We start from the raw sequence: 26,137 nt of genomic DNA, 5'->3' as shown, positions 1-26,137 counted from the left end.
TTTATCAGCAATTATCACTACCCCACATACAGTTATTTGCTTATTGCCTGTTTTCCACTCCACAGATACCCAGTCTAGAATGTGAACTCCATGAAATCAGGGACTTTGTTTTGGTACTGCTGTATTCCTTGCCCGTAGAACAGGGCCTTGCCCCTGGTAGGGGTCCAGTAAATATTTGTGAAAGGAATATAAAAGAGATACACTTAACTATTAAAGTTTGTTTTTCTTGACTTAAATCAGTGATGATTAAACACGTTGTATATCAGACTTAGGATTGGTATACTTTTCTATATGTGACCTTGGACCAAATGATCTTGGCTGGTGGGATAATGCAGGAGAGATCGTGAAAATGCACAGTAGAGGGCACGGGATAAAGAAGGTGGAAATCATTGACTTTTCCCAATGTTCCTAAACCTGAGATTGATAAGGTAAGGGCAGGAGACAAAGTGGGGTGGATGGGTCCTGAAAGTCTTATGATGTCCCAGGGAAGAAAGAACATGCTGACAGTGTTATTAAAAAAATTTTAAATACCCATCTTAAAACAAAGTATGCATCTCAAAAACAAAATGTTAAAAAGGCAAATACGTATCTTTAAGGATCTCTTGTGTGGACATGCTTGGAAAAAAATGAGACATTGTATTTCTTGTTCTCTTGTTTACCTGCTAGAGAGTCCAGATTGATGACATCTAGCCAGTTAATGCTTTATTTTGTTTTGTTTCCCTAAAGGCAGAGTGGTGGGCATCCTTCAGAAGAATTGGCGGGATTATGTGGTAACATTCCCATCCAAAGAAGAGGTCCAATCTCAGGGCAAAAATGCTCAGAAAATCGTAGTTACACCTTGGGATTACAGAATTCCCAAAATCCGAATTAGCACTCAGCAAGCTGAAGCCCTCCAGGTAGCTGACATTGTTCCCTGCAGATCTCCCCATCCTGTTAGCCGGCTTCTGAGCAGAACCAGGAAACGTTGTTAATTCGTCTGCATAAGAGGCGGTAAATTATTGATGGCATCTGGCATTCTGAGATACTGTTTTAAAAAAAAAAAAAAAAAAATTCTAAATATGTAAGACCATCCATTAAGTAGTCCTTGGTTAATAAAGGAAGGCCAGAGAGTGTCCTAGAAAGAGCTGTGTAGGACATCCAGTGAGAACATATATTATTCAGCTGTCCAGCACAGAAACTTTCAATAGATACACTTTGCCAACACTAACAAGCTTTCTTCTAGCAAGCAATATAGAAATACGATCACTCTGCCCTATAGGGATGATATAGTGGTACTTCACAGAATCGATTATCCATAAAGGAATATAGCAGTGGCGAGAAGACATAAACAGGAAAGTTAGAAATTAACCTTTTCTTGTGGCCTGGATGTAGGCATTGCCTGATTTAATTCACCTGATGTTTTACAACAAATTGTAAATGAGCCCCTAAAGCAGGAGGTCCCCAGGCAGTAACCCTGTCATTGTGTACCTCTACATCTTGAAACCTTGTTGCAGGCTTTGGAGGCCAGTCGCAACTCTGATGCTTTCCACCTCTATGGTTGCCGGAATTCTTGGGCAGTGGAGGTTCAGTTCACATTGATACCCTGTTGCCTACCAAATGGCATCTTAAGACTTCAAAGAAATTAGAAAGTAATTCCCCATCCCCCCCAAACAAAAATATATTGAGGCTATTGTTTTAAAACTTAATTTGGACTGTACTGGTTTTTCCCTTGTGTCACAAGTGTTAACTAGAGTGTCTTACAATCGACTTTCTTTAAAAACTAACATTTCCAGCCTACTTCTTTGATGTAGAGCTGTAATGCCTCCATCCAAAGTACTGGGCCCAAAACATTTGTATACCATCTGGCGATTCACTAAAATAGAAGAATGAGAAAACGTGCCACTACTTGAAAATTGGCTACTGTTCTTAGGCCTCCATGCTGTTTCTCTCTTGTTTGATGCTTCTAATTGACCCACTTAACTCCAGGTACTGGGCTCATGTTTCATTTTTTTCTTCCCTTTGTGCAGGACTTCCGGGTGGTCGTCCGCATTGATTCCTGGGAGTCCACATCCGTGTATCCAAATGGACATTTTGTGCGAGTTTTAGGAAGAATCAGAGATCTGGAAGGGGAAATAGCAACCATCTTGGTGGAAAACAGTATTTCAGTTGTGCCTTTCTCAGAAGCTCAGGTCAGATTTCCCAAAGGCCATTGGTCTAGTGACAAACATTTTGTATCTTTCTTTTGTTTTTGTTGTTATCGTTTGTTTCATCATTAAGAAAAATGCTTGTATTATATAATAATCCACTGGCAAAAGCCACAGATAGTGGAAAAATCTCACTCCTTCTTTATTCTGTATTTGGACCAGATTGAAGTCAGCTTCAGGAGCAAAATTACTCTCCTATAGGCTTCACAGCTCTCAATTTTTATTTTTCCAACTGTGCTTAAAAATGATATGTCAGAGTCTTATAGTCAGTTTACATCCATTCTCAGCAACATAAGGCTGCCTAGTTATAGACCCAACTGAGCTCTACTTGCTGTCAGAATCACTCACCCAGAGCCCTGCCCAAGGCCACAGGCAGCAGCTTCCTAGGTTCAATATACTTGTGACCCCTGGGTCAAAAAAATCATGCTCATTCTGAAACTTTTTGTAACCTTTACTGAAAACAAAAATCCCATCAACAGTTGACAAGGTGAACAATAACTCTAGGAAGAATGAACATTGAAGATCAAATAAGGCAGCATTTCTCCAAGGACAAAGTTCAGAAGTCAGGAAGGGATAGGAGAGAAGGAGGAATGGAAACGAAAAACACAGACAAGGTGTGGGTGGAGTGATGTTACATTGAGGGAATTACAGTCAATGACATGAAACAATGTGTGTGAGTTCGTGAATGGAAAACTGATGTGCTCTGTAAACTTTCACCTAAATCATAATAAAAAGTTGTGAGAAGAAAAGAAAAAAATCCCATAAACATAGCATTGGTATTTTCATCACTATGATATTTTAAAGTCCTCATAAATTGTGTTTGTACTTACATAGCAATATTCACAGTGTGTACATACTGTTTTGTACTCTGCTTATTTCCCTTCTTTCACATTATTTTTATATATTGACATCAGCTTCCTTATTTTTAATAGTTATGGCAAATTACTGTATACTGATGTACCCTAGTTTACTTAAGCATTCCTCAATTGTTGAATATTTGTGCTATTTAATTTTTCATTATTATAAAGAATGCTACTTCAAACATTTTAATAAACACTGCTTTCTTTTTTTTCCCCCTTTTGATCATTTCCTTGGAATATAATCATTAAAGTGAGATTACTATGTCAAAGGGCATAAAAAATTTAAATAACTTTAGTCATGTATTGGCAGATTGTTTTCCAGAAAAATCGAAACAGTTGGCATTGCCGTCAAGAGTATATGGTGTTCTTATGTTCATTATAGTTTTTGACAGCTATAATAGTAAAATATCTTAGAATCTTTTACATTATTAAATTTTTATACTTAACATTAGTTTCTGGAAATTATTTGTTGATTTGTTTGGCAGCTCTTGGTACAAATGTTAGAATAAAATAAAATGTGGCTTACATTTCATGGGACTAGAATTTTCTCTTCTCTTTTAGCCTACTTAACTGCAAATTGATAACTTAAAAAGGTAATGAAAGAAAATGCCATAGATTGGTCCTGTTTAAATTATCTTTAAGGAGTGAGGTTTTAATATTTTGCACATAATCATTTTCAGTAGTTGGTTTTTTTTTTTTCCTCAAGGTTTGACTTGAATGAAAAGTTCAACTACATTTAAACAAATGGATCATTTAAAAGCGGGGTGGATGTTGTCCTCTTTATAAATGATCCATTCATTCCTGCTCCATGATTGAAAAGGCTGGTAGTGTTAGACATTTCCTATTAGACTGTAAAGGTCCACAGGGACAGGGGAGTGTGTCTTACCTATGGACTCTTGGCTTTCCAGAGCCGAACACCATATCTGCTCTGTATTAGGCACCTAATAAATAATTACTGATTGGAAGAAGTGAACATAGGTTGATTCCAGAAGATAATGGGAATGAATGGAATTTTTATGAGGTCTCATAGAGCATGTAAGGAAGTGGATTTCTATGGAAACTTCTTGGACATGTCTTCCTGAATATTTGGCCTCTTTGAATAGATGTGTGAGATGCCAGTGAACACACCAGAAAGTCCCTGGAAGGTGAGTCCTGAAGAAGAAAAAGTACGTAGAGACTTGAGGAAAACCCACCTTGTGTTCAGCATTGACCCCAAAGGTTGTGAAGACGTGGATGACACACTCTCAGTCAGAACCTTAAATAATGGCAACCTGGAACTTGGAGTCCACATTGCAGATGTAACATACTTTGTGGCACCAAATTCTTACACTGATATTGAAGCAAGAACCAGGTAATGCTGTTTGAAATCAGCACTGTGATTGTGTGTGACTGTAACATGTTTTGTAAGTATGCTACTTTCAGGTTTTCAAAACCAAGATTTCACGTTTGTGCAATTCTCAAGATTCCCTTTAAGAAAAAAAAAAAAATGAGGTCCACTTCCCCTCTTCCTTTAAAAAAGTAGTACCTTGGTCAATTTACCTCTGCTTTTTGCAATATAACCTTTTCACACATTATTTCCTACTCAATTGCAATGGGTTAAAATTTTCATGCGGTCATATAGTATTATTTTTTAGAAATACTGGATCATGAACACTTAAATTTTTCTTACATAACTAAGATTCATGTCACTGAAGAAAGATTTTTCTTTTTTTGTGTCAGTGGGAAAATATTCAGCCAAAAGCAGTATCACTTAACAAAGTGGGAGCCTGGGAATAGCTTTATTACCCAGTCTGCTGTACTTTATGAAAAAGCCTGGAGGAATTTGTGCTGCAGTTGTGGCCGTTCACCTCCCTGCAGCACATGGAGTCAGCAGTTCTTCCTGCTGCTGAAGGTCACATACGAGCATGTGTGTCATTCACAGGGCCACCACCTGTTATTTAGCGGATCGCCGCTACGACATGCTGCCCTCCATCCTGAGTGCTGGTTTGTGTTCCCTCCTGGGAGGTGTTGATAGGTGAGTTTGTCTGCTGTTTATTATTATTATTATTTGTCTTCAGAACTTGTCTTGGCTCTTCTGTGGTGCCTGATGTTCCCTGCTCCAGACCTCCTCTTCTTTCTGACATACTCTTACCACCCTATTCCTTACCCTTGTATCCTCCCACCCCTCTGCACTACTCTTCTTTGAAGTCAGCCAAAGTCTGGGAACAAATACATATGGCTTTGTATTCAAAGCTGTGGATGCATGTGTCTGTATTCTCTGTTTGAGGCTATTGTACATGAAGGTCATGAACTAAGGGAATTGTGGTTTGTACATTTGTTGTAGTTAAAGTTTGTATTTATCTTTGAATAGGAAATAAAATTATTTGGTACCAAATTCATAGGTTCTAAAACATACCTAGTGAGAGCCTCCCTCTCTTTCCCTCAGTTATCAGTTTATTTTATATTTTTTAGAGAGAGATATCTGTACAGGAACTCTGGTGACATAGTGGTTGAAGCAGTTGGCTACTAACCAGGAGGTTGGTGGTTCAAACCTATCAGCTGCTCCACGGGAAAAAGATGAGGCAGTATGTTTCCATAAAGATGTACAGCCTCAGAAACCCTATGGGGCACTTCTGCTCTCTCCTAAAGGGTCGTTAGAGTTGGAATCAACCCAGTGGCAGTGGGTTTTGGTTCTGGTATATATGTATACACACACAAGCAAATATGATTCTTTCTTTATAACTGGGGTACATTATATATGTGCTATTCAGCCTCTAACTTTTCTTAAAAAAAAATCTACTGCATGTTGGAGATCATTCCATATTAATAACAGTCGCTTGTCTGTGGCAATTTGGGTTGTTTCTAATCTTTTGCTATTACAAACAAAGCTGTGCTGAAATACATTGAACATAGGTCATTTCACAATTTTACAAGTCTAAATCTTTCTGAAAGATAAATTCCTAGAAGGAGTTTTCCTGTGTTCAAGGGCACATGCATTTGTGTTTAGATAAATATAATCAAATTGCCCTCCACAGAGGTTATGCCAGTTACATTCTCACCATCAGTGTATGGGAAACCCAAGGAGGGGTCGCTGTGAGTCAGAGCTGACCTGAGAGCAGTAAGTTTGGTTTGTGTATCAGTCTATGAGAGTGCTTGTTTCCCCACAGCCTTGCCAACACAGTGGTTACATGTGTTTATTTATGCTTGAACAATTTCTCTTAGAAAGATCAGCACGAGGCTGGTCCCCATGAGGCGGAGGTCAAAGATGTCCCAAATGTCCAAACTACCATGCCACTCCATCATCTCAGACATTAACCCCTCCTCCTCCTCCCAGTAATTTCCCCAGTCTTAGGGTTCTGAATTTCGCTGTAACGCCTCACAGAACTCACAGACACCCAAGGGTTCGTCTCACATAGTGGTGGTGGAGGCTGGCAGGCTGGCGAGTCCCAGGTCCGTGAGTAGGTCTGGCGGATCCTCCCAACTCTTGGGGTTAGATGAACCTCGATCAGCAGATCAGACGGCGGCTGCTGTCCCAAATCCAGGGGTGAGATGACGATAAGCCAAGGATCAAAGCCGGAGCAAGAAGCAAGCGAATCTTCCCAGGAGATTCGTAGGTAAAACCCTCTGGGAAGCTAAGGGTGGTGATTTTTTTTATACCCTCCAGCAAGGCAGGACTCAAGATACATTCCACTTGTGTTGTCCCAACAGAATTAACCTAAATCCCATCACAGAGTCGATTGCCAGTCATTGTAGGGAATGACTACTACCAGCTGCCCAGCCAAGTTGATACCTGACCTTAACTACCACACCACCCCAAACAGGCATGGATAATGGGATTTACGAAACACCACAGAATGGTGGAGGACAATGGCTAGAAGGGCCACATCAAGCAATTCACTGCAATTTATCTTTGCCAGTTTGATAGATGAAAATCAGTATCTTAAAGTGGTTTTAATTTACATTTTTTTTTACTATGAGTAAAGTTAAAACATTTTTTAATATGCATAAGTTATTTATATGTTCTTTTCTGTCAACTACTCATGTTCCTTGCCCATTTTTCTTTTTCAATTCTTGATCTATTTCTAATTGATTTGTAGGAGTTCTTTACATATTAGGGAAATTAGACCTTTGTTTTTTATATGTGCTGCCAATTTTGTATATGTTTTTAAATAGTGTGATTTGGTGGCAAAATGTTTCTTTACTAACTGATCTTATTGCTGGTTTACCTACCATCAACATTGACATCATAATTCAGTATCATCCTGTAGGATTGGAAAGGCTTTGCTCTTCTTTACTGGGGAGCCAAATAGACTTGGCTGTTATCTGTGCCATGCTAGTCTAATCAAAGCAGAGGATGGTAAGGTAAGGCTTGTGACATCACATGAGCTGATTTCATATTTGTTTAGGGCTCAGCAGAACCTAGTCTGGCTTTGTTATTTTAATTCAGAATATATTTTGATTTTACGATAGAGTGGTTGGGTTGAGACATTAGGCCAGAAACTTGTGGCAATGTTCTTTCTTTCTTTCTTTCTTTTTTTTTTTTAACTTTTATTGTGATGCAAACATAAACACCAAGACAGGCAATATCATTTCTTGCAAGTTACATTTACAGTCAAGTTCTTCTTGCTTCAAAATTTGGAAAACTGAATAGTGATATTGTCATTGTTACTGGTTTTGTAGGTACGCTGTAAGTGTCATGTGGGAATTGGATAAAACCTCCTATGAAATTAAGAAAGTATGGTACGGCAGAACCATTATTCGGTCAACATATAAACTGTTCTATGAAGCAGCACAGGAACTACTGGATGGAAACGTCAGCGTTATTGATGATATCCCAGAATTCAAAGACTTGGATGAGAAGAGCAGACAAGCCAAGCTGGAGGAGTTAGTGTGGGCAATTGGAAAACTGACCGACATAGCTCGCCATATCCGAGCTAAACGAGACCATTGCGGTGCCCTGGAACTCGAAGGGGTAGAGGTTCGCGTACAGCTAGATGAAAAAAAGAACATTCATGATCTCATCCCCAAGCAGCCCCTGGAAGTCCACGAGACAGTGGCTGAATGCATGATCCTGGCCAACCACTGGGTGGCCAAGAAGATCTTGGAGACCTTCCCTCACCAGGCCCTGTTGCGCCGACACCCTCCTCCACACCAGGAGTTTTTTTCTGAACTCCGGGAATGTGCTAAAGCAAAAGGCTTCTCCATAGATACACGGTATTCCTCTTTCGAGGGGGCAGAGGAATGGGAGGAAGTGTTGTACACTTTTTTTTTTTTAATTGTGTTTTAGGTGAAAATTTACAGAGCAAATTGGTTTCCTAGTCAACAATTCATACACAAATGGCATTGTTCTGTGATACAGGTTGTTATCCCCCAACATTCCCACCCTGCCTCCCCTGTTTCCATCCCTCTAGTTTCCCTGCCCCTCCTTGAGTTCTCATCTTTGCTTGTGGACAAATATTGCCTGTTTGATCTCATGTAGTTGATTGCTCTAAGGAGCTCATTCCTCCTGGGTGTTACTGTTTATTTTATAGGCCAATCTCTCATTTGGCTGTCAGATGACCTCTGGGAGTAGCTTCAGTTCCAAGTTAAAAGTCTTAGGGTAGCAATCTTAGGGGTTACTCCAGTTTCTGTCAGACCAGTAAGTCTGGTCTTTTTTATGAATTTGAATTTTGTTCTACCTTTTCTCCCATTCTAACCAAGACTGTACTTTTTTTAGTCTTAGCAGTAGTTCTCATAATGTGGCAGCCAGATCTTTGACCAAGAATAGAAAACTTTCTGGTTCTCTTCATTTACTGTAACATTAGGCATGGAAGCTTCAAACAAGTTTACTTAGGCATAATCTTGACCTATTACAATTTGTTATACAGAATTAAAGAACCTGTTATTCTTGATTTAATTTCATCTGCCTCATAGGCAAATACCCTATCTCTATGGCAGCATCATAAGATACTACACCAATGGTAAGTTTATACCGTCGGTCTATAAAATGGGGCATTTTGACTCCCAACTTTCAGGATAAAATATTTTCCTCATAAAAAATTATGTATAATGATTTAAAAAAAAATTTTTTTTGAATCACAGGTAATAATTATAACACCTTTTTTTAAAAAAAAAAATATTACCTTTTGAAAAAAAACCCAACAAACTCACTGTCGTCAAGTTGAATTCCAACTCATAGCAACCCATCCTTGGGTTTCTGAGGAGGTATATGTGTGGAAATAGATTGCCCAGTCTTCCTTTCGAGGAGTGGTTGGTGGCTTTGAACTGCCAGACTTCTGGTTAGCAATCAAATGCCTTAGGCATTATGCCACCAGAGCTCTTCCTTATTTACCTTTAGATGATACTATATTTTGTTTGTGTGGTGCTCACTGGTTGAATTGTCTATGTGCCAGGTGCAAGGGTTAAGGGCTTTCAGACATTACCTTGAATAATCTTCATAAGTGATGAGGTGGTGGTGTATCATTCATATTTTACAGGAGGGAAATTAAGTCCAGAGAGGTTAAGTAACTTGCCTGTGATTGAACAGCTAGTCTGGAGCAGAGCCAGGATTTGAATCCAAGTCTGTTGAACTTGAAAACTCATATTACTGACGACTCTATCATGTTGTTTCTGTTCATAATTAATCGTCATCTTTTCCCCTTTACTCTTAGCTGGCTACAATATAGAACGGAATTATATATTGTATTATTAGTTTTATTTTGTAATATAATTTTATATTTCCTGATTTTTTTTACATTATTATTTTGAATGTAAATAAATAGAATATTTCATCTTCCTTTAAAAGGAAAACTAATTTAGGTTTTTTCACTTGTATACCTTAGGTTTTATTTTGTTTTGAACTCTTTGGCTCAGTATTCTTGCCTTTTAAAAACAAAAAAGAAAAAGTCCATTTTCTGACCTGTATGTGATGTTTAAGCTTAAGGGTATTCAGAATTTAATTCAGCACATATTTGACCACCTACTGTGTGCCAAGTGTTACACGTATCAACACATTTTAGTACATAAGAAATTCATTTAAGTTTTGACACATATTCTTTGTTTAAACCTTAAAAGCAAACTAGATTTCAGTAGTTGAAAGGTGTCACTTCTGAGAGGTGTCCAAAATAAATTTAACTACTGTGGGACAAAGGTATTCCAGCTGATAAGTGCAAGGGTTCCCACTGCCCCACCCCCCATGTTGATTTGTAAATTACTGCTTGGGCTGAATAAATGTTTCTCTGCTCTTCATCAGGTCCAATAAAACACTGGCTGATTCTCTGGACAATGCAAATGACCCCAGCGATCCCATTGTAAACAAGTTGCTGCGCTCTATGGCTACGCAGGCCATGTCCAACGCACTGTATTTCTCTACTGGTTCGTGTGCAGAGGAAGAGTTCCACCATTATGGTGAATAAGAACATTTTCCTACGTGTGGTGAGAACCTTGAGCAAATTGTTTAGAGAGTTTATTTTTGTTATTGTTGCCGATTTCAATCTTTTGGTTTCTTTTTAAAGGTCTTGCGTTAGATAAATACACTCACTTTACTTCTCCAATAAGAAGATATTCTGATATTATAGTACACCGATTGTTAATGGCTGCCGTTTCAAAAGAGAACAAAATGGAAATTAAGGAAAATCTGTTTAACCACAAAGATCTAGAGGAATTATGCAGACATATCAACAACAGAAACCGAGTAAGAGGATATTTTAAATTCCGCTCTGTCATCTCTTTTGTTAAGAGAGTACCAGCTTTACTGTGTAGCAGAATGAAGTACCATATATTCTAGCAAAGTGAATCCTAGAATTGTTCTACCAGTGAAATAACGTGAAACATTATAGTTTGCTGAGTAGCTCTCAATAGATTCACAGATGTTCTGGGGTAGCTTACGTGGATTTGGGAAATTTAACAATAGGTTAAACATTTTTCCCAAAATGTAGAAATGGAAAAGTCAGGGAACACATAAATGTATGAAAAGAAGACAGTAAAGATACCCATCACCTTACTACCCAGGGATGTAACATTAGTAACATTAGTTACAACTCCAGATAATCCTAACATTTTTATTTATAAAAATATTATATCGTACCTGCTGTTTGAAATGTTTTTCTCACTTAACACACCTGCTATTGATAGCATGCCTATCAATAAATATAGCTCCATACTTTTAGAAGCTGTGTTGTATTTTATGTTTAGTTTCCAATTTTCTCTATCACCTAGTGTTTTAGTTCTGTGCTGTGCCACTATCCACATTAGCTATTTAGATTTAAATTAATTAAAACTAAAAAATATTTAACTTTTCTTTCCTTTTCACACTAGCCACAGTTTTTAGCGTGCTCAGTAGCCGCATGTGACTGCCAGTTGCACAAGGCAGCTATATAATTTCCATCATTGCAGGAGGTGCTGGTGGGCAGTGCTGTTATAGTTAATCCAGTTTACAACTGTCCTTATATATACACTTTTACAGACTTGTCAGATTTTTGCCTGGATAAGTTCCTAGAAATGGAAATGCTGAGTCAAAAGGTACTGATCTGTACTATAGTAGTGCCAGTAGTGCCAGTTTACACTAACACTGACAAGAGTTTATTAGATCAAACTTGAAAATAAAGGTAACACATAGGTATGGATGGTACTTTTTCCTTTACCTGAAATGAGCATGTCCCAAATTTCCCAACCTCTTGCAAAGTTTGTGCTCAAATACTGACCTAAAAATTGGCAGTTCAAACCCACACAGCTGTACTGTGGAAGAAGAGGCCTGGTGAACTACTTCCATTATTATAGCCAAAAAACCGTATAGGGCAATTCTACTCTATAATACATGGGGCTTGCTATGAATCAGAATCAACTTGAAGGCAATTAACGATTTGATGAACTATAAACAGGTTCTAGATAGTAGGTTGTTTTCTTTAAAGAATTTATTTTCTAGACATTTTGGAGGGGATAATAATGTATAGTTTCCCAGTAAAAAATTGATGTAATTTCTAATATAAAATAGTTTATGTATTGAAAATTTTGTGGAATCTAACCTTTTTAAAGACAGTGTTTCCATGGGGACATGACTTCCTTGTTCCTTCTGGGCACGCCAGGGGTCTGGTGTCATGCTTTGGGTGTGCTTCTTCTTACAGGCAGCACAGCATTCTCAGAAGCAGTCTACTGAGCTTTTCCAGTGCATGTATTTTAAAGACAGAGACCCTGAAACTGAGGAGCGGTGCATATCTGATGGTGTTATTTACTCAATTAGAACAAATGGTGTGCTTGTATTTATACCAAGGTATGTTACATCTAACAGAATGGTTAAGAAGAAATCAGAGTTAAAATACAAGTCTAGAACACTAACAGTCATTAGATATAATTAGTTAAATATCTATTTTAACAACTACAAAGTTACAGCATATCCATAAAGTATAATTTAGTATTATTAGTATGAGGTAGGAGATTGGAATCTAGTCCGTCTGTATCACTCATCAGTTTTTTTTTTTTTTTTATTGTGATTTGGGTGAAGATTTACAGAGCAAATTCACTTTCCATACAGCAGTTCACATACACTTTGTCTCATGACATTCATTGACCACAATTTACCATAATGCAATAGCTCCCCTCCCACTTCCGACAGTTACCTCTTTCCTGTGTCCATCCCTCCATGTCCTCCTGCCCCCTGAGCTGTCTCCTGGTACGTATGCAGCCCTTCTTTCTCCTATGATTGTTCTCTCCAAGGAGTGTATCTATCTCAGGTAAATGTTCAACTCATATGCTTGTCTTTTGCTTGGCTGGAAGCCACAGGTGTGGGTTCAGTTCCAGACCTGATGGGCAGCTAGGAGCCATAGTCTCAGTGGTTCCACCAGTCTCTTATCGGACCAGCAAACCTGGTCCCCCCCTTTTTTTTTCTCCAAATGATTTTGAGTTTTGTCCACATTGTTCTCCCTCTCTATCCAGGATCTCCTACATAGATCCCCTTCCAAATGGTTGACATTGGTAGCTAGGCACCATCTAGTTCTTCTGGTCTCATAGTCATATAGGCTGCAGACTGGATGGTGTACTAGTCACTAGGACTGATTGTATCCATGAATTTTTGGTTTTCTTCATTATTCTTTGCTCTGGACGAGGAGAGACCCATCGTTGCATCTAGATGGCAGCTTGCAAGCTTTTGAGATCCCAGTTGCTACTTGCCAAAGTAGGAAGTGGAACAATGTTTTGTGTAGTATGTTATGCCAATTGAGTTTGATGTCCCCTGTGACTATCACTCATCAGTTTTAGGATAGGATTTTACTTTCATATATTCCAAATTTGTTTATATCTATCTACTCAGCTGAAATTTTTGAAGCAAAATCACAGGACAAAAGATTTGCTTTTAATTTAGAAAAAAAACTAGCATTATAGGTTAAGTGTACAAGATCTGCATACTAAAACGACTTACCTCTGGATTTTTATTCTGTTAATGATTCAGGTTTGGGATTAAAGGTGCTGCTTACCTGAAAAATAAAGATGGTTTAGTGATCTCATGTGGCCCAGATAGCCTTTCTGAATGGAAACCAGGATCCCTTCAACGATTTCAAAACAAAATTACCTCTACCACAACTGGAGGGGACTCTGTAACATTCCATTTGTTTGACCATGTGACAGTAAGTCTGTATTTATATTAAGTATTGTTTCCTGTGAAAAGAACAAAATATGTGACTTCCTAATATGCATTTTCTCCTTTATGATAGGTAAGAATATCTGTACAGGCCTCACGTTGCCATTCTGATACAATCAGGCTTGAAATAATAAGCAACAAACCATACATGACAGCAGACACAGAACTTTCTCATCACGGGCCCCTCCTGCTGAAGAGTGAGTTAGTGAAAGAAGTAACTAGATCTGTGGAGGAAGCTCAGCTTGCCCAAGAAGGCAAAGTAAACACCATTCAGGAAGAATATGAAGAATACTGCCAAACAAAGGGAAGAAGCCTGTACATGCTTCTTGAGGAGATAAGGGACCTAGCTCTCCTGGATGTTTCAAGCAGTGACAGAATGTGAAATACTCCCTTATTTCATTAAAGGAGCTTTATCTTCTGTGAATGTTTTACCTTCTCTTCAACACCTAATTTTGTGTGTCACCCAGTGTTATAGTCAATCAGGATTGGGTAGATATTTTATATATGTAAAATGTTCTCGTAATTAAAATTACTTTGAAGTGTAATGAGGTCACTATGGAAACTGATTTCTCAGTATTGAATAATAGTATATGGTACTATATAGTAGGAGCTCTGGTGGTATAGTGGTTAAGGCATTTGGATGGTAACCACAAGGTCAGTGGCTCAAACCTCCCACTACTCCACAGATGAGGCAGCCTGCTTCCATAAAGATTTCCAGCCTTGGAAACTCAATGGGGGTTGGTATGAGAATTGACTAGATGACAGTGAGTTTGGTTTTGGTTTTTGGTATATAGTAATGGTAGCTCTGAGAACCACATTGCCAGCTGCTTTTGAGTAAACCCAGAATTAATTTTTGGTTGTCTTGTCTAAAGTTAGTTCTTTATAAATAAATTTTCTTTATAAATAAATAATTGCCACACCGGGCCATTTGGGTTATAGGCCCCTCTGACATTAGTCAAATTGACTTTTCAGTCACTTTCAAATAGGACTTAGTCCTGTCCAATTACCCACTTTTAGACGATTTCATATTTGACTCAAAGCCTCCTCCCCAGCACCAACTGGGATAGGGCACAGGGAGCGGCTTGGGAATAACAAATGAGCTTTCTCTCAAAACTCTATTCCTACTACCCATTTTCTTGAGTATTCCTTGTATGATACGAGGCTGAGGCCCAAGGTGAATCAGCCTTTCTCTTGTTGGAAACTGTTGTTACTTTGCCACTAAACCTACCAACTGGATAGATAGCTCTCCTTATTCTTAGTCATCCCCTCTAATCCAGTTTTTGAGCAGAAACCTGAACAGACCCTACTGAGGAGAAATAATCCCAAGCAGTTTCTCTAAACATTGGTGTACCTACAGGCTAAAAGCTGTTTCCTAGCTGACCCTTACAGGCTGCAACAAACCATAATCTTCTGCTGCACATGCCTTTTTGCCCATCACTAGGGCAGTCTCTGGCAAGCCCACCCCTCATCCCATGTTCCTTGTGCTCAACTTCCTAGCTGTTTAACCAAACCAATTATGTCACCCCTCCATACCTACCTGAGGAAGCTCTGGTAGCCTAAGGCATCTGACTGCTAACCGGAAGGCTGGTAGTTCAAACCCACCAGCCACTCCTCAGAAGGAAGACTGGGCAATCTACTTTAGTAGTGATACCGCCTCGGAAACCCACGGAGGGGTCACTATGCATCAGATCGATTCGATGGCAGTGAGTTTGGTTTTATTTTAAATCCCTACCTTAAGTCAGCCAAGCCAGAAAAGAACAAGATGCCTGCCTGGCCCTGCTTTGTGGATGGAAGCCACTTTAGCATCATCACTCAGCTTTTCCCCAAGGAAAACACTAAATTTAGTTACAAAGACTAGTCTTTCTCACAAAAGGTACCCTTCTTCCCAGTCTAGGATATAAAAACTAGTTTAACATTCCCCTCCTAGACCTAACTCTTGCCAAGGCTTCCACCCAAACAAGACAGGCATATGAGTTGAACATTTACCTGAGGTAGATACACTTCTGAGAGCTCTGGTAGCATAGTGCCTAAGGCATTTGACTGCTAACCACAAGGTTGGCACTTCAAACCCACCAGCCACTCCTCGGAAGGAAGGTTGAACAATCTACTTCCGTAGTGATACCACCTTGGAAACCCAAAGAAGGGTCGCTATGAGTCAGGTCCGACTTGACGGCACATAACCACAACAGATACACTCCTTGGAAAGAACAATCATGGGAGAAAGAAGGGCTGTTTATGCACCGGGAGACAGCTCAGGGGGCAGGAGTGCATGGAGGGATGGACACACAGAAGAGGTAACTGTCAGAAGTGGGAGGGGAGATGTTGCATTGTGGTAAACTGTGGTCAATGTCATGAGACAAAGTGTATGTGAACTGCTGTATGGAAAGTGAATTTGCTCTCTAAATTTTCACCCAAATCACAATTAAAAAAATCTCTTGCCAAGAACCAACCTTTTTTGAACTTGGTTGTCAACAAGGTGCTTTCTCCTCTGTAATTACTCCCTCCACCAAGTTAATAAACTCAGGCAGGGGAAGGACTCTTCCCACCATCCAGCCCTAAAAAATACCTGTAGACTCATATTCACCATTCTCAAATCTTTCTTATCTCCTAACTCTTCATTTCTGTGTCACTATTGTACGTGTTTTCCTAATACTTGGAATTTCCTCTGCCAACTCAAAGGTCTTTGCTGTGAATCTTATCTAAGTCTTCTGTATTCCCCATGGCACTTTGCAAATTTCTCTCCACCTAATCAGCTGGAGAGAGCAGTGCCTTATTCTTAATAGTTCTGTATTTGTATCTATATGATCAGACAATACATGTCTCTTATACAACCCTTTAATTATAAAAATGACTCCTCAAAATACATGTAAATACATAGTAAGAAATTTTCATAAAGCCTATAGATTTTATAAAACAATTTTTACTTCAAAAAATGGACAGTAGTCAATATATTTACATCTTAAAATATCACGATTTAGTGAAAACAATGCATTCAATGGCATACTAGCAGCAGAAGCTGCTTAATAACTACTAATCATTTTATGAAGTCACATTCATGTATGTAAAAATAAACAGACTTAATAAGTAAATGACAAACATAAATAAATACTGGAATAAATACCAGATTTTAAACAGGAACCTACAAAAGTGTCACTAGGTAAGGCAAAATACACAGTAACCCCAAACAGGGAGAACAGCAATTAATAGATACATTTTCCCTCTTGGTTGAGGCCTATCCAACATCAGTAACATCACTGCAAGGGTGCAGCATAAAGTTACTACACATTTTCAAAGGACTGTTCCAGTTGCATTTTCTCCAATTTTAAGTCCTCTTCTATAATTACAGTATTGGCAGCATCACTATATGTAATTTCTAAAATGTCTTCATTTAATCCATTTGACTCCTCCTCTTTCTGATCTTCACTTATATTAACTTCTCCAACTGTCTGTGCCCTGGGTGTGTCCATTAACAAGTCTGAAAGAGAGATCATTATTACCCAGTAGAAACACCTGATCCAATCTTATCTGAGAAATACAAATCCATAGGCTAAGGTCAATAGCAATGAATCTAACATCACTTAACGTTAATTATGACAATTTTTTAAAGAAAATCAAAAACACTTAGCAGCTGTATATCAAATCAAAATGATCTATAGTAAAATAAAATTAAAAAAAAAAAACCCCGAAGACATTTGTTTCCATTTGGACAAATTTTAAAGTCATATAAATAGAAAAACAAACCCACTGCCGTCGAGTCAACTACAACTCACAGTGACCCAATAGGACAGAGTAGAACTGCCCCACAGAATTTCCAATGCTGTAAATCTTTAGGGAAGCAGACTGCTTCATCTTTTCTCTCATGAAGTGGCTGGTGGGTTCAAACACCTGACCTTTTGGTTAGCAGCTGAATGCTTTAACCACTGTGTCACCAGAGCTCCTTCATCATAAAAAGAAGATGAGCCTTAATTCTCACTGCTAGGTATACTTTGAGAATGACATCAAGGAAGCCACTGTACAATATTTTTATCTTTATGTAACTTCACAGTACTAATATAATACCTACTTGTAAAGATAAAAATTAAATTCATTTTAATTGAAAAAAATCATAGTAATTTAGTCACATTGAGTAATTTTCACTTCAGAATTTTATTATCTTGGGTGAAACATGTTTTGCAATATGATCTCTTATTACTTCCTATAATTCTTATTTTTCCATTTTAAAAGGAAAAACTTGATTAGAAATTAAAGATTTTATATGCAATCCTGCTCACTTAATTCAAAACAAATTAGTATTTTAAAATAAAGTTTTAACAAACTTGGTTATCTAGTTTCCAAACCCAATCTGTTTTTAAAAATAACTTTAAGGCATTTTTAAATGGGAGAGGAGATGCTACTGACAAGCACACCAACAACCTCCAAAAGTGACAGCTCACAACAGAAGTGACAACTGCTCTAAAAAGCAGTTCAGGCCTTGTGGTAGCTAAGGTTTTATGTCAACTTGGCTAGACCATGGTTTTGAATGGCTGGGCAGCTGGATGTAGTTATCCCCATGGGAGACTGTAATCACCTCCATGGTGGAATCTGCTGTGAGCAGCAGTTAACTGCCTTTGGGATATGACCTCCTTTCAGTATATCAGGAGAAGCTTTGAGAAAGGTCTCTAGCTTTTGGCACACCTGGACCCTGCACTTGGCCAAGCCTAGGCCTGCCGTGTTGCCTGCCCATCTTCGGACTGTGCCATTTTACCTATCGATCTGGGTTCATCAGCCTCACAGCTGCATGAGTCAGAAAAAGCCTCCAGCTCTAGTCAGGCTGGAACAGGAGGCAGAGCTGAAACCCCAAGGTCAAGGGACCTTCACCCAGCCCCCCTAGGGCCAGCACTTTGAACTTGTACTTCTAGCTTTTAAAACCATAAGAGTATATACATCCCTGTTTGTTAAAGCCATCCATTTGTGGTATTTCTGTTATAGCAGCACTAGAGAAGCAAGACAGGGCTCTAAAATCCTGAATGGGTGGAGAAGGCATTTTACATGTTTAGGACAGTATCATAATAATTAATATTCATAATTATAATCCTAAAGAGGAAATTATGTGTCACATGCTTTAAGAAGTCAGAAAGAATGTATTTTTGAAGTCTTTAGAATCAATTTTAAATGATTAATATAATTTTTAATAAGTACTCAGCCAGAAAAAAAAACTTCTTGTACTTACTATTCTTTGTGGATTCCAAGCAGCTAAACACAATTTATCTCTAATATACATAAATTTAATATACTATATCACATTTTCCTATTCCTAGATGTGTTTTATTCTGGAGGACAGTAGAGAAGTTAAAATTTTCAACAGGCCCTGGGTATATTAATGGAAGTACATAAAACGTACCATTTCCAAGGGACTGACTGTTACTCAGTAGCTTTGCCTGCCTTCTTTCCAAGGCCAGCTGTTTATTTCTCTCAATTCTTTGTTGTTGCTCTTCTGTTAGGCTTCTACTTGACTCAGAAGCAAACCTCTCACTTTCAGATGAACTTGTCATAAAGGGATCTAATTCGGTAGCAGTTACATCAGGGCCATTATCTTCCCCTACTTCATCTATAGTGAAAAAGAAAAAGTTCATTAATTTCTGTCCATAGCCTTACACTGGTTATAAGCAAACCTGGTCCTCCCCCCTTTTTTCTTCTCCAAATGATTTTGAGTTTTGTCCACACTGTTCTCCCTCTCTATCCAGGATCTCTTACAGTTGAAAGTGCCAAGATGCCAGACCTCAATAAACCACTTGTGAGCTGTGAGAATGTTGTGAATACATAGTAGATTCAAAGAAAGAATATTTATGAATAACTTTAAAGAGGCATTTTAAGTTAAATGGAAATACTAATTTAAAAATATGCATGAAAGGAAAAGTTCTTAGTAATGATTAAAAATATTTTATACTCAGGCTAATGAAGAGTTTGGAGAACCCAAAGCATATTTTTGTTCTACATTAAACCAATGTATTGTAATAGCTTGCCATAGAGCCTATGCGGAACTCAGTTAATTTTTTACATAGGCTATTTTCTTTTATAGAGCAAACACAGACACAAAGTGAAAAAGGAAAAGAAATTTAGAGATCTGTGGGTATATTTTCAAGTTAACTGGGGGAGCGGGGAGTTCAGTACCCTCTACATTAGGCTGAAATAACTCTTTAAGCCTTGTTCTTGTTCACCAGTTATCTCAAGGTAGGATGCCCCTAAAATGATCCATTGTGGCTTGGAAAGTAAATATTAGATCTTCCATTTATATTTCACTTAAGAATTAAAAATTAAGCTTTAGTATATTTAAAAGGACTGACATTGATGAACTGTCACTTACCCATCTGGCAGAATTACTGTCTTATCTTGGAGCTACCCAAAATGAATACTGACAGCTCCATACTACGGAAGGGAAGGACAGTCAGGCCCTCATTCATTTTGTCATTTCAGCATAGCCTGACATACATTTGCTTTGAATGCTCAATTAAGCAGACTGACAGATATTACCTAGTTTAAAAGAAAACAACCTAACAAAATGCAAAAGTGGTAGCTTACAAGATTTTTGCAAAATAACAAAACACCTGCAGATAGAAGATAATCAGAGAACACACAGAGATTAAGAAAACTGCAGAGCTGACACTTCACTTCCCACATTAACCATATATGGGGTTAAAAAATGCTAACTCCATCAGACCTGACAAGGAGGCCAAAAAATTAAAAACCATTTGAAATATGAATTTACATATACTATTCTGGTAGCGTAGTGCCTAAGGCACTTGACTGCTAACCAGAAGGCTAGTGGTTCAAACCCACCAGCCACTCCTCGGAAGGAAGGTTGGGCAATCTAGTTCCGTAGTGATACCGCCTCAGAAGCCCAAGGATGGGTTGCTATGAGTTGGGTCCAACTCGACAACATATAATAACAACAACAACAATTCTTGTTCTATGTATATTTTATGCATTGTGGTATTAGCTAATGACAGTTAAAAGAAGAAAAACTATTTCAATTAGCAAAATGTTTTAAACACAAAGACATATTGTTAAAATTAGTACAGTGAATTTTTAAAATCATACCATACTTATCGAACCTTTTACAATCCAAACACTCTGGAAAGAAATCTTAAAGTTTCTTCTTTAATAGGGAAAGACAAGTAAAATGAAACTGCTTTGTAAAATTTCACCCAAAATCACAATAAAAAGTTAAAAAGGGGGAAAAAAAAGTGAAAGACAAAAAAAAAAAAAAAATCTATGCTTTTCTGTCCATATGGGAAAAAAATGAGGCAAGAAGCTACATTATATTCTTTTGTCAGGAAATACTTATTGAGTACATGTAGAAAACAATGCTGCAGGAGTTAAGCAAGTATCAGAACCAACTACACAATGGAATTTCTAATATGCTTTGTGTTACAGAGCTTACAGGATTCTGAATCAATAATAGTGAAAGACACAAAGAACTACCTTTTTGTGAACCACAAAGATATCTTTAATAGTAAATGATCTCTTTAATATGGAAAAACAATGTAAATGGAATTATTGATGGAGAGCAGTTTGCTCCTTTGACTAGGATAAAAATGAGATTAAAAAAGAAAATTAGTTGGAAAAAGATATATCAAGCAAATGGCAATCAAAAATGAGCAGGAGTGGCAACATTAATTTCTCATAAAATTGACTTTAAGACAAAAACCACCGTAAGAGACAAGGAAGGATATTATATAGTGATTAAAGGATCAATTGAACAAGGAAATAACAATAATAAATACCTATGTACCCAATGAAAAATCCCTAAAAAACATTTATCAGACTTTAACAGAATTGAAAAGAAATGAAAAACATCATCTGTTTAGATGATGCCACAGTAATAATAGGAGACTTTAATACACTGCTTTCAATGAAAGACCAGAATTTAAAGAAACTCAACAAAGAAGTGGAAGAACTAAACAATACAATCAACCAACTTGACCTTATAGATATTTACAGAGTACTTTACCCAACAAGGAGCTCTAGTAGCATAGTGCCTAAGACACTTGACTGCTAACCAGAAGGCTGGCAGTTCAAACCCACCAGCTACACCTTGGAAGGAAGGCTGGGCAATACTACTTCCATAGTGATAATGCCTCGGAAACCCAAGGAGGGGTCGCTATGAGTCAGGGCTGACTCGACAGCAAGTAACAACAATAACTTTACCCAAAACAGCACAATATACGTTCTTTTCCAGTGTACACGGAACATTCTCCAGGATGGACCATATGTTAGGCCACAAAGCAAGCCTCAATAAATTTTAAAACACTGAAATACGTCAAAGCATCCTAGATAACAATGCTATAAAATTAGAAATCAACAATAGGAAGATCAAAGGGAAAGGAGCAAACACATAGAAACTGAGTAACACTCTCCTTAAAAATGACTGGGTAATATAAGAAATAAAAAAAAAAGGAAAGAAAACTAGCACCACATATTAAATTTATTCACCGCAACATTCATAGATAGGCAAGCTGTTATGGCAAAGAATCTGAATCCATAAATATCCAATATGCTACAGGAGGCCATCACTAGTATAGGTACATAAATAAGTTATTTAGAATTTAAAGGGGAATAAGTATTATGGAGAAAATTCAGAAATTTGGGGCATGAAATTTTAATAGTGTGGTCAGAGGTGAATTCATTGAGTAGACATTTGAGCAGTTTGAAAAGGATAACAAAGTTAGTTAAGCAGATACAGGGGGGTGGTTAGAAGCAAGGAAGTGGATAGTGTTCCAGGCAAAATGAATTGAATAGGCAATGTAAAAGCTTTACAACAAAATGTGCCTACAATGTCAAGGAACAGCTAAGAGCAGTGTGGTTGAAGCAGTATGAGAATGAAACAGTCCAAGAGCTGGCCAGAGAGGCAAGGGGCATAGGGTGAGGGCTCAGGGGAAAGCAGGACATTATAAGAACTGTGGCTCTTATTTCTAAAGAAATAAGAAGCCATAGGACTCTGAGCAGAGGGATGACACGACCATGCTTTTATTAAAAACATAAAAATGTAACACCTGATTAACTTGTAGAGTACATGAAAAGTTGCTAATAAACATCAACAAAATCCCATGCATTAATTAGTGAGACTGAAAAATACCAAGATTTATTAAGTGCGATTAATTGCTGCTTTACTTCCATTTGGATTTACATCTTTGTAAGGTAAAACCAGTATCTGGTGGGAAAAAATGAATCAACTAGAACTTTATATCACTGTATCAAGAAACACTAACCAAGTAAATCTGCTCTGGAAATTTTCACCCAAATCACAATTTAAAAAATAAATAAATAAACACAAATTTTTTTAAAAAAAGTATTCAACAGAACACTCAAATGCATTGTTCTCACTTCAAAATGGTACAGTAATGTATTTTTGGTGAAAACAAAAAATGTCATTATACATCCTATCAATACAGTTGTTGCAGTTAGGTGTCATCAAGTTGTCTCCAACTCATAGCAACCTTATGAACAGCAGAATGAAACACTACCCAGTCCCACGCCAGCTCCATGATCCTTGCTATACTTGAGCCCATCACTGCAGCCACTGTGTCAATCTATCTCCTTGAGGGCCTTCCCCTCTTTTGTCAACCCTCCACCTTACCAAGCATGACTATTCTCCAGGGAATAGTCCCTTCTGAACACAAAGTAGGTGAGATGAATGATGGCCATTCTCCCTACCAAGGAGCATTAAGGCTGCACTTCCTCCAGGACATATTTGTTAGTTATTTTAGCAGTCCATGATACTTTCAGCATTCTTCGCCAGCACAACTCAAAAGCATCAATTCTTCAGTCTTCCTTATTCATTGTCCAGCTCTCATATGCATATGAGGCAATTGAAAATATCATGGTCAGTTGCATCTTAGTCCTCAAGGAGACATCTTCGCTCCTTTGCAGCCGATTTACCCAGTGCTATACATCATCTGATGTTCTAACTGCTGCTTCCATTGGCGTCAATTGTAAAACCAAGCAATGTGAAGTCTCTGACAACTTCAATCTTCTCTCCATTTATTACCATGCTGCTTATAGGTCCAGTTGTAAGGATTGTTGTTTTCTTTATATTGAGATGTAATCCATACTGCAGACTGTATTCTTCAATCTTCATCAGTAAGTGCTTCGAGTCATCCTCACTTTCAGCAAGCAAAGTTGTGTCATCAGCATATCACAGGCTGTTAATGAATCTTCCGCCAATCCTGGTGCCATGTTCTCCTTCATATAGTCCAGCTTCTCGGATTATTTGCTCAGCATATAGATTGAAGAAGTATGGTGAAAGGTTACAACCCTGACACACTCCCTCCTTGATTTTAAACTATGCAGTGTCCCCTTGTTCTATTCGAACAACAGCCTCCTGGTCTATGTACAGGTTCCTCATGAGTACAATGAAGTGTCCTGGAATTCCCATTCTTCTCAGTGTTATCCGCAATTTGTTACGATTCACACAATCAAATGCTTTTGCATAGTCAATAAAACACAAGTAAACATCTTTCTGGTATTCTTTGCTTTGAGCCAAAATCCATCTGACATCAGCAATGATATCCCTCATTCCAGGTCCTCTTCTGAATCCAGCTTGCATTTCTGGAAGTTCTTTGTCAATATACTGCTGCAACCGTTTTTGAACGGTTTTACTTGCATGCGATATTAATGACATTGTTAGATAATTTCCATTCTGTGGGATCCCCTTTCTTTGGAATGGGTACAAATATGGATCTCTTCCAGCCAGTTGGCCAGGTAGCTGTGTTCCAAATCTCTTGGCATAACCAACTGAGTGCCTCCAGGTGGACATCCATTTGTTGAAACATCTAATGGGTATTCCATCAATTCTTGCAGCCTTGTTCTTTGCCAATTCTTTCGGTGCAGCTTCGAATTCTTCCTTCAATACCATTGGTTCTTGAACACATGCCGCCTCCTAAAATGGATGAAGACCGACCAGTTCTTTTTGGTACTGTGGTTCTGTGTATTCCTTCCATCTTTTGATGCTTCCTGCATCATTCAATATCTTGCCCATAGACTCTTTCAATATTCCAACTTGAGGCTTAAATTTTTTCCTCAGTTCTTTCAGCTTGAGAAATGGTGAGTGTGTTCTTCCCTTTTGGTTTTCTAACTCCAGGTTTTTGCACATTTCATTATAGTAATTGCCTTTGTCTGCTCAAGCTGTTCTTTGAAATCTTCTGTTCAGCTCTTTTATCTTGCTTGTAATTTCTTTCATTTGCTTTAGCTACTCTCCACTCAAGGGCAAGTTTCAGTCTCTTCTGACATCCATTTTGGTCTTTTCTTTTTAATAACCTCTTGCTTTCTTCATGGATGATGTTCTTGATGTCATCCCACAATTCCTCTTGCTTTCAGTCACTGGTGTTCAATGCATCAAATCTATTCTTTAGATGGTCTCTAAATTCAAGAGGGATATATTCAAGGTCACATTTTGGCTCTTGTGGACTTGTTTTAATTATCTTCAACTTCAACTTGAACTTGCATTTGAGTAGCTGATAGAGCAGTTTTGTTGAATGTATTTTCTTTTGGATCAGACACCACAACCTGAAAACTGTTTTGGACATTTCATTCATTTATTTTTTAAATATGTATACTATTGTACTGATGAGGGAGACAGGTCCTACCCCAGAAGCAGGAAAGGGAGAGAACTCCTGGGTGACAAAGCGGCAGGATCCAGGTAAGGAGATTGCTAACAAGCTCCTGGCCTTGTTTTGGCTGAAGATATTAAGTTTTTCCATCACCTCTTGCCAGAGATGTAGTCAATCTGATTCCTGTGTACTCCATCTGGCAAAGTCTGCATGAATAACTGCTGTTTGTGTTGTTGAAAAAAGGTACTTGCAATGAATAAGTCATTGGTCTTGCAAAATTCTATCATGTGATCTCCAGCATTATTTCTGTCACCAAGGTCAAATTTTCCAACTACCAGTCATTATTCTTTGTTTCCAACTTTTGCATTCAGGTCACCAGTGATAATTAACACGTCTTGATTGCATGTTCGATCAATTTCAGATTGCAGAAGTTGATAAAAACCTTCAATTTCCTCATCTTTGGCTTTGGTGGTTGGTGCGTAAATTTGAACAGCAGTAGTATTAACTGGTCTTCCTTGTTGTTATGTGCTGTCTAGTTGGACCCGACTCATATCAAGCCCTCCTTGAGTTTCCTTGCAGGCATATGGATATTATTCTATCACTGACAGCATTGTACTTCAAGACAGATTTTGAAACATCCTTTGCGATGATGAATGCCACACCATTCTTCTTCAAATTGTTATTCCCGGCATAGTAGATTATATGGTCGTCTGATTCCAAATGGCCAAAACCAGTCCATTTCAGCTCACTAATACCTAGGATATTGTGTTGGATTGGGTTCTCTAGAGAAACACAAAAACCAGCAAAGTGTATATATATATTTATAGAGAGAGAGAGAGAAATTTATCTTAGATAAATGGCTCACAAGCGTGTAGAAGCCGACAAGTTCAAGCTGAAAAGTTCGTCTCTGGAGGGGGA

At 38.1% G+C, this 26,137-nt stretch overlaps 2 protein-coding genes across 2 annotated transcripts in view; one reads left to right on the top strand and one right to left on the bottom strand.

Annotated features, from left to right (window-relative positions):
- The window catches only part of DIS3L (DIS3 like exosome 3'-5' exoribonuclease), a 32,067-nt gene extending 18,054 nt beyond the window's left edge, over positions 1–14,013 (top strand). The window contains exons 8-17 of the mRNA XM_007957555.2: positions 727–896; positions 2,007–2,168; positions 4,147–4,394; positions 4,965–5,057; positions 7,703–8,236; positions 10,254–10,408; positions 10,516–10,694; positions 12,124–12,269; positions 13,443–13,617; positions 13,705–14,013. Of these exons, the coding sequence (XP_007955746.1) occupies positions 727–896; positions 2,007–2,168; positions 4,147–4,394; positions 4,965–5,057; positions 7,703–8,236; positions 10,254–10,408; positions 10,516–10,694; positions 12,124–12,269; positions 13,443–13,617; positions 13,705–14,013 (2,171 nt within the window). The remainder of the gene's footprint in view (positions 1–726; positions 897–2,006; positions 2,169–4,146; positions 4,395–4,964; positions 5,058–7,702; positions 8,237–10,253; positions 10,409–10,515; positions 10,695–12,123; positions 12,270–13,442; positions 13,618–13,704) is intronic.
- Positions 14,014–16,909: 2,896 nt separating this feature from the next.
- TIPIN (TIMELESS interacting protein) overlaps positions 16,910–26,137 on the bottom strand; it is a 20,331-nt gene continuing 11,103 nt past the window's right edge. Inside the window, exons 6-7 of the mRNA XM_007958749.2 lie at positions 19,012–19,218; positions 16,910–17,106 (exon numbers count right to left, since the gene is read on the bottom strand). Coding sequence (XP_007956940.1) covers positions 16,910–17,106; positions 19,012–19,218 — 404 coding nt within the window. The remainder of the gene's footprint in view (positions 17,107–19,011; positions 19,219–26,137) is intronic.

This window comes from Orycteropus afer, unplaced genomic scaffold (assembly GCF_000298275.1).
Source record: "Orycteropus afer afer isolate SDZICR_OR568_19922 unplaced genomic scaffold, OryAfe1.0 scaffold00015, whole genome shotgun sequence".
Classification (NCBI taxonomy): Eukaryota; Metazoa; Chordata; class Mammalia; order Tubulidentata; family Orycteropodidae; genus Orycteropus; species Orycteropus afer.
Note: the sequence above shows the minus strand (reverse complement) of the source record. Positions and strands in the feature narration are given on the sequence as shown.